The sequence below is a fragment of the Populus nigra genome, chromosome 14 (assembly GCF_951802175.1).
Source record: "Populus nigra chromosome 14, ddPopNigr1.1, whole genome shotgun sequence".
NCBI lineage: Eukaryota > Viridiplantae > Streptophyta > Magnoliopsida > Malpighiales > Salicaceae > Populus > Populus nigra.
This window is the reverse complement of record NC_084865.1, coordinates 11160528-11169881: the sequence shown is the minus strand read 5'-3', so window position 1 is coordinate 11169881 and position 9354 is coordinate 11160528. Positions and strand designations below refer to the sequence as shown.

General features: G+C 30.1%; 1 protein-coding gene across 2 annotated transcripts; it reads left to right on the top strand.

Moving 5' to 3' along the window:
• Positions 1 to 3123: 3123 nt before the first annotated feature.
• Positions 3124 to 6157, top strand: LOC133672471 (PI-PLC X domain-containing protein At5g67130-like). 2 transcript variants are annotated; one of them, XM_062092901.1, is made up of 10 exons: positions 3124 to 3355; positions 3473 to 3559; positions 3675 to 3797; positions 3891 to 4028; positions 4510 to 4608; positions 4720 to 5023; positions 5127 to 5350; positions 5482 to 5568; positions 5670 to 5706; positions 5809 to 6085. In XM_062092901.1, exons 1-10 carry the CDS (start codon positions 3350 to 3352, stop codon positions 5832 to 5834), a joined length of 1131 nt encoding a protein of 376 aa, XP_061948885.1. In that variant the 5' UTR covers positions 3124 to 3349; the 3' UTR covers positions 5835 to 6085. The 2 variants fall into 2 exon arrangements, with proteins under 2 accessions (XP_061948885.1, XP_061948884.1); XM_062092900.1 differs by lacking the exon at positions 5670 to 5706 and having other exon boundaries at positions 5809 to 6157.
• The last annotated feature ends 3197 nt before the right edge of the window (positions 6158 to 9354 follow it).

The window sequence follows — 9354 nt, the reverse complement described above, 5'->3', positions numbered from 1 at the left end:
CAATGTTTAGATGTTTTTTTTGTATTAAAAAAAAAAATTAATCCAACCTGCAACATACCAAGACCCATTAATCTAGAAATCATTAGAGACTATTATTGAAATATTTTATTAAATTCATGCATAAAATTTTCAATTTGTGATTATAATTTTTTTTTGTGTTAAAAAAAGCATTGTCAACGGTTGCACATGCTTTTTTTTAAATGCTGAAAAAAAAATTATCCAGCCCAGGGTGAAGCATGACCACATAGCAAGTAAAAACTAAAAATTACATAGTAGAATTTAATTTGTATATCATAAAACAAATATAATTAGCTTATAAAACATCTTCCTGTAGTAAATATAATGTGATGATCAAAAATCAATATTCATTTGTGATATTCATTGCTCTGTAATAACTTCAGAAAAATATTAAGATAGCTTTTTTAATTTTAATTTACTTTTCAATTGTTTTATATTTAATTTAGAGTTCTTTTTATTATTTGATATTCAAAGAAACAGAAAGGTATTAAGATTTCTATAAAGAGGGCTGATTTTGCTCTACATATCAAAATAAGGATAGTGAGATTAACAAATAGTGGAAGGAGACCAAAACAACCTTAAGATTTATGTTTATCAGTTAATTATAGGATATTAATAATTTTAGGGATTAAAGTTTATTATAGAAGACAATCAATAATAACTTTTTTATAATAAAGATAATTATGGCACCTTAATGAAATTGTAATTCTTGTAATTAACATTTAATCACGTACGTGAAAGTATTAATTACCCAATAAATTTTAGAAAGCACTAATTAACTAATTCAAAGGCTGAAAACAATAACTTAACTAAAACACGAAGCTTCTGTTAGTCGTGATAAACTCTCAAAATAAAGATTTAAACTTGAATAAATATATTTATTTGTAATTTTATTTATATTATCTAGGCCAATATGTAATTTCAGAAATGATAAAAAAAAAAAATAGTAAAAACATCCAGGGTGTTTAGTGATGACGGCATCCCAAAGGTGAGAGCAATGTGGTAGGCACCAATTTTTTAATCCTATCCTATCTTATTACATTATATTATTACTGATAGTTTGGGAGTATAGTTGTGTTTGTTTTTTTAAAAAAAAATTATATTAAAATGCATCAAAATGATATTTTTTTTATTTTAAAAAAATTATTTTTAAGATCAGCGCATCAAAACAATTCAAAACATATAAAAAATAATAATTTTTAACAAAAAAAATTAAATTTTTAGAGAATACGATTTGCACCGCGTTTCCAAATATTATCTAAAATGAAGATTGATAATTTTATGATGAAATTTGGGAGATCTATGAATTTAAAATTTTAGATTTATAAACTTAAATAAATCTTGAATTTTTGTTTTGACTAATTGTTGAAGGTGTCTTTTAGGAGTGTTTTCATATATTTTTTAAGTGAAAAACAAGCTCAAAACATAATTTTATATGGTTATTGACAAATTTCGTAGGATTTTAAATCGTTTTCCATAAATTGACGAGGCCCTCTACAAAAAGAGCTGCACAATCATTATCTAATTAAACGACGCCTCAACACTATTTGTTCTAGGCCGAGGTCTGATCTCCCCATCCATTGTGGAGGGTCAGGTTCAACGAATGTTAAATTAATCATAATTGAAACACTTAATTATTCACACATTTTAGTAATTTAACAGTCAGTTTCTTTAAATTTTCTTTTTTTTTTCCTCGTGGTTGTCCCTATAACTTTTTATTTTAATATATTAAAGAATCGGAATATAAAAAAAAAACAAAAAGATAATTTATAAATTGTTTATATATATATAGCTACTGCTATCCTATGATCATCCTTGGCAGCAGCATTACAGGAAATATATTACAGACATTTCTTATCAACCATTGTCATTATTATTTTATTATTATACATTCCCAACTTTATACACTCCACTACGGTCCACAATCACCTTGTTATCAATGTAACATCATTGAACCATTTATTTCTTTTTTATTTCTTTTTTTTATATGCACACGTGTAAGAGGGATCCATTTTTATTTTTATTTTTTAATTATTAGTTAATATTTAGATCCCCTTACATATAAATAAGTTATATGCCATCTCTATTTTATAACTTTGGTGTTCCACATCCATTTTAGTATTCTCTATTAAATAATAATAAATAAATAAAACAATAAAAACAATAGATTCAATATCCTAGGATTGTTCCGTCCTCGTATATATATTCCTTGTAGAAAACTAAGTCAATGGCCATAGAGGTTGCTAAATTGAATAGATTCACACGTTTTTGAATGTCATCCTGATTTTAAAATTGAAATCCAAGTTTTTTTTTATCTTAAAAATTTATTTTAAAATTTGTCTTCATTTAAAAATACTTAAAACAACACTCAGATTTAAACAAACTCATTTCTAACCTCAAAAAACTTTTAATGTCTCTAAAAAAAATAAAACTAAACAAATTCAAAATAACTTTAAAAATTCTAATTTACTTTTTCTAGCATGATTAGAAAACAACATCACCTTCATTAAACTTTCATCGAACAGATAAATTCATTAATATTAAAATTAACTTTTTTGATAGTGATTACTTTTCCTCTTGCCTTTCAACTTTTGAAAACTGAAACATAAAAAGAATTGGATTGAAATATAAAATGCTAAAACAACATGGACCAAAACAATAGATAAACTAAAACTTTAGGGGTTAAATTGTTGTTTTCCATGCCAATATCCCAGTGGGGTCTATTTTATTTGTTTTGTTAAAGTTGGTTCTTCTATTTTTAATTTCTTTTTTAAGAATTAATAAAGTTCTAGTCTATAATAGTAATCTTTAATTTATCATTGGAATATCGATGCTAATTTGTATATGCAAGAGAATGCAACTTTTAAAAAATAGTAATATATAAAATCATGCTATTGTAACTTATGAGGATGCAATTGTAAATAAAAAGAGTTTGATAATTGAAACAAAAAATCAATGATCTTATGAACCGTGCTTTTCCCAATTATTTTAGTAAATCTGGTAATGTATGTGATATTGTATCCAGGAATGTTTTGATTAATATTACTATTTAAGAGCATTTTTAATAATTTAGTAAAACATCATATATTTACAGAACATCCAAAACGCTGTCCGTTTTAGTAAAAGAACGTACGAACTACGAACCTAACGAAGCAGGTTTTGTTTCCCTCTCTTATCATCAAACTCAGATGTTTTCCTGTTCTCTTGTCCGTTTCCCAGTTAACGGCCCTATTTCTATGCCCCTAGTTTTTGAATCTTATAAACAATCACAGCCCCCCCATCTCTCTCTCTCTCTCTCTCTCTGCCTCTGTCAGTATAGGGAAATCCGGAAATGAAGGCAAGCTCAAATCTTCTTCATCACAATTCCAATTCCTCTGTGTGTGTGTGTGTGGATAGATAGATTTCTTTTGTTTAAACCACAAACCCCATAAAACTTTACTCTTTTTTTTTGCAGGGATCAAATGGTTTCTGTAATGTTCTCTCTATCCAACTTCTCTTCATTGCACTTTGTCTATTCATTGCCAGTTCTTCCAGTCTCAAGGTCTTGATTTCTTTAGCAACCCAAGTTATTATTATTAGCATCTTTCATTGAACAAGAAAAGAAACTCATGTTTCCTTCATGTTTTTTATTTCAAATTCTATGATCAATGAAACAGATGGGAGAGACATGTTCATCTAACAGCAGCTGTGATGCCGGATTAAGCTGTCAAAGTTGTTCTGCTAATGGAAATACCCGACAGAGATGCACCAAGATCCAGCCATTGATTCCAACATCAAAAGTTGGTTCTTTCTTTCTTTGGTGTTTGATTGCTACACTATATAGTTTTGGGATTTTTCAATGTTTTGATTAGAAAAGAATTGCATTTGGTTAGGTCAAGGGTCTGGCATTCAATAAGTATTCATGGTTAACAACACACAACTCTTATGCTCTTATGGATGCTCAATCAGATACTGGTTCACCTCTGTTCTCTCCTAGAAATCAAGAAGACACGGTTACTAGACAGCTTAAGGTAAGAGACTCGGTCTCTGCATTTGGTTTTTAACATTTTTAATTCACTGAAAAGGCAAAAAAAAAACACTTCTCTTTTGACTTTTTAGGTCAGTTTGCTTTTTTCGTACTCGGGTATGAGGTCGCATATTGATATGTGTCACATTTAGGTGCAAAGAGGGCATGTGTTAGTTTTGTAGGGAAAGTGGTTTGGTATTTGAGAATCAAAATAAAGGCAAGCATTGTTGACAATTGCTGCATTGCATTGCCTAGTTGGCCTGTCTATGATTATTGTCCTTTGCTTGTAAATTAAGCGTCGAGGCTGTGGTGTTGTTTTGGCGTCTTGGACTAAAATAATACGCGTTCCAGCTAACTAAAGTAAAAAGCTAATGCTTAACTAAGCTAAATGTGATCTTAACACTTCTTTTTTTCTTTCTTTTTTCCCCTTTTAAAGCTCATATAATTGGCTTTATTTTTCGGCTAAGAATGGTACTTTCTTGTAGAATGGGGTTCGGGGACTCATGCTAGACATGTATGATTTCATGAATGATATCTGGTTATGTCACTCCATTGGTGGTACATGTTACAACTACACAGCATTTGTAAGTTAATCCTTCCATGTTGCTTAACTTTCACTGGCATCCATTTAATGCTTTAAAAAGAGTTTGTCACTATTTTTAAATTGACTGTGCACCAACTATGATTATCTCCAGCAACCTGCAATCAAGGTGTTGAAAGAGATAGAAACCTTTTTGGCAGCAAATCCATTAGAGGTTGTCACTATTTTTATTGAGGATTATGTGACATCCCGACAAGGATTGACAAAGCTTTTTAATGCTTCTGGCCTAAGAAAATATTGGTTTCCTGTATCTAAGATGCCTAAAAAGGGTGAAGATTGGCCAACAGTTGATGATATGGTCAAGCAGAATCAGCGTTTAGTGGTCTTCACTTCCAAATCAAATAAAGAGGCTACTGAAGGAATTGCCTACAATTGGAAATATGTAGTAGAAAATCAATGTAAGCTCGTGTTCATTACCTGTGATCAAAATGTATCATCATTAACTATTCAGTTAGGATAGGTAAGAGATCGTTAAATCATTTGATGGCGACTTTAACGCAGATGGAGATGATGGGATGAAAGCAGGTCTATGTCCAAATCGAGCTGAATCACCTCCAATGAACACAAAAACAGCATCCTTGGTTCTTCAGAATTACTTTCCAACTACTCCAAACGTAACAGGAGTTTGCTTGGACAATTCAGCTCCATTAATTAGCATGACCAACACTTGCTATGAAGCATCAGGCAAACGGTGGCCAAACTTCATTGCTGTTGATTTTTATCAGGTATTTTGTTGATTTGCATTCAATAGATTATCACAACAGAAGAGATATACTTAATCGAACTTGCAGCTTAATCATAAGAAACAGAATTACAAAGTAGTTTTCCTATTGATGTGTTTGATTTGTTGTTCCAGAGGAGTGATGGTGGGGGAGCCCCAGAAGCTGTGGATGAAGCAAATGGACACCTTACTTGTGGATGTGACAATATTGCCTTTTGCAGGGTATGTTACCACTCCTATTTGCTTCAATTATCATTTAGGGTTAGCTTGTCCATCATATTTCTTATCAATTGCCCATCTGCGTGTCATGCTTTTGCATGTAGATTTTCAAGAATAGGTTCATCACCAAATCAAGCAGGGGTACACAAGTTTGGAAGTGACACACAAACGACATGGTTTATAATTTTTCAAGCATCCATGATTAACTTCCAATATCTCCAATAATGAGTCATTCATGTGCAGGCAAATGCTACATTTGGTACATGTGATGTTCCACTAGCTGCACCCCCTCCACCTGCTGCTGCTGCTGCTGCTGCTGCTGGAGGAGGAAACTCACGAGTTCCTAGTGTCACTCCCTCCAACGTTGCTTCTTTGGATAGCAAACCGGTTCAACTACGGTGGTTGATTGGGACAATCTTGATGATGACACTTCTATTATGATCGTAATTATGCTGATTTGCTCATTTACACGAAACTTTTTAAACCTTTCAGAAATATTGTTTTATGGATGAGTTTTGCAGACTCGTGTCCTCGTATCGATGGTTGCTGTCTATAAGATAATGGTATACATCGTACACAAATTATTATTTGATGATTTATGTGCTTTGATTTGTAAGCGCATGACAAATCCTTTCAGGAGAAGTTACAGGTTTCAGGGGAATTGAGTTTATACCTAAAATAAATATACATATGCGAATCATAAAAAAAAAAAAACAATGATTGTTCAACATAAATTAGAATAAAATATAGAAATCAATTATAAATACAAAGAATTGATCATACTAAAAAAATCCATTGTCGAGTTGGAGAAGTAGTCTAATAATTAACCAAGCAATCATAAAAAATAATTAACCAAAAAACCAATTGAAAAATATAATTTAAATGTGTTCAGATAACTAGAAGATACAATCATTTTTAAAAATAAAGTAATCAACAAGATAATAAATCAGAAGTCAGATTAGTCTATAATTCACGTGTATATCGATAGAAGATGGGTTTAGTTTGTATCAACACTTAATAAACTTCTTTATTTGATACTATTTTTGTATAGGATTAGAAATACTAATGTAAGAAAGATTCAAACTATGTAACAAAATAAATTGGTCAAATAATATTGTGAATGATGGTAAGCCTCACATATTCAATTCATATAATTTTACCTATCTTTTTTTTCTTTAAAGGGTTTTTATTGTTTTATTTTTTATTTACAATTTTATATACAACTTTTTTTTTCCTGCACTTTACTTTTCTATAACCTTTTCTCCTTAAAACTCTTATCTTTTTCCGCACGATGGTACTTCTTAAAACATATTAACCCTTTTATGATGATTCAAGATTTAGAGTCCCTACTTTCCATTTGATAAAGGTAGTTGTTGCCTCGTCATAGATTCAATCCTAAGTAAGATTAAATTGGAAACATATAGATTAGTAGGCCTAGTAGGACAAGATTCATCATCTATTCTAGAAGCCATTAAAACATGCCTAAAAAACAAAGATATATTCATCATTGTTGCACTAGATTAACAGTTAGCATAGGTAATAGAGAGAGGCTAGCTTATTGTCTATGAAAAGCCTAATAATCTACCATCTCTCCAAATTCTGATGTATCAACTGGCATTAAATATGCCTAAAGATGTTCATCATCCAACTCTCTGTTACAATATAGAAACTGTATGTGGATACACTCATATTATTCTTATATAGTTCCTTATATGTCCATTAATTATAATGAAGCCATCACCATAAACTACATAGATGTGGTCAATCAAACCATACAAGTTATATTTAATCAGTTTAATCAAATACAAAATATAGTTAGTAATACATAGGCCTCCACACTTGGGGGAATAAGTATACCTTATACAATAGTGTATTTTCCTATATGTCATACATAACAACAAACACAACTCAACGTATACATAATAGATCCTAACACATCAATCGCTCTTCTAACATACAAACAACCACATGATTAATCTCATAGACATATTGGACATCAAAAAACAAATTGTTCACTAGAAATAGATGAAGATTGTGAATTGATCTAACAAATCTTCCTTCAGCAGCACCAAAAATGGATGATGGATAAGCTGGGATTTAGGACATGTTAATTGAATTTAACCTAGGAATTAAATATGAGCATGGACCAACCATTGTAAGAGCTAGTAGACTAAAAAGGCTTTGTAAGGAATTGATAGCGTTGCAACACACTTATAAATATTGTTTTGCTTGGAATTATGATGAAATGTTTGGTTTAGATAAAGTTGTGGTTGAACATCCTTTACCAATCACGCTTGGGTTTAAGCTACAAAGACAACCTCCATGACTAATATCTCTATACATGGTTAATTGTGTGAAGGAAGAAGTCAAATGACTTTTAAGAGCTAGATTTATAAAGCTAATAAGATACATTGAGTGGATATCCAACAAAGTACCAGTATTGAAAAAAAATGACAGATTAAAGATATGCATAGATTTTAAAAATAAAAATCTTACAACTATAAAAGATGAATATATTATTTCAATGGATTATATATTGATTGATGTAGCATCGGGAAATGAAGTACTTCACTTTATAAATGGTCACTCTAGTTATAACCAAACCTTCATTGTAAAAGAAGATGTTTTCAAGACTTAAAAGAAATTACACTAGTAATAAGTTTATTAGTATTAGATGGTGAAATATTTATCTTAACAGCATTGAGATCCGATTTAATCATTTTATAATGACCAATAACATGAGAACATAGTGTTTCAACAACTTCAAGAGTTACTGTAGTAGTGGAAGGTGACATTGTTTTTTTTTTTTTTTAAATAAGCCCTTAATCAAAGAAGATGTGTATAACAAACCTCGGTTATCATCTTTGTTAATGAAACTAAAAAAATAATACAACAAGAGCAATTAGTGCCTACTAAACAACAATAGAAAAGAGGTGAATTAAAATGTTAAATAACATATTAAGGTGTTAGATGGTTTTTAATAACATATATTACTACAGGCCTTTTTCTCAATTAGATAATAGGAGTCTCATCTTCACTATTTTATTCTGGAATAAGAGGATGTTGGGTCTTCATATAGTTCATTAGTGGTTTAAATTGAGGACTCGTGATAGGCTAAGAAGTTGTGCATAAGAACTTATAAAAAAAACATAATCAAATAACAAATTATGATTGAAATAAGTAAAAATAAATGTATTACCTGATATTTCTTAGGTAGACCTTTTTTTCTCTAACAAAACTACTAAAGGTTTTTCTTTTAATGTCTTTACTAGAAGATTTCTCATTAAATAATTACCTTTGTACCATATTTTATAAGGAAAATGTATAAAGAATGTATAGTGTCATCTTGTCTAAAAAGAAAAGGCATAGATGTATTATGTATGTTAAGTAGGGGAAGTGGTGTTCAACCATTTCAAAAACTTCTTCCACTCTTTCTAGGTTGTCAAAAGTTATATTGTCTAAACTAACTTGTTTATAACATAACATATTGGGAGATGAATGCTTTGGATAAATCCTAATTGTATTGTGATAAAATAAGACTTAAAGGGCTAACAATAATATTAATTATTCTTTGATACTTGATTAATTGCTAACTCAAAGTGTAGATTCTTATATATGAGAATTCTCCTTCAAACTATTTTTGTCCCTCTTAGAATTTAATTTTTGGTACAGGAAAATGCCCATAAAGGCTTTGTCTTCATTGATGTAAGGGGAGATATTAAAACACCAATTCTTTTTATAAAAGATATAAGGGTTTTTTTATATCTTTTAAAAGAAGTATTCTTAAAA

Bases quoted from the DNA above. Each gene is read 5' to 3' on its own strand.
- LOC133672471 (XM_062092900.1), top strand. The intron at 4,029-4,509 runs GTAAGAGACTCG...ACTTTCTTGTAG, and splicing joins CGGTTACTAGACAGCTTAAG to AATGGGGTTCGGGGACTCAT. The intron at 4,609-4,719 runs GTAAGTTAATCC...GATTATCTCCAG, and splicing joins GTTACAACTACACAGCATTT to CAACCTGCAATCAAGGTGTT.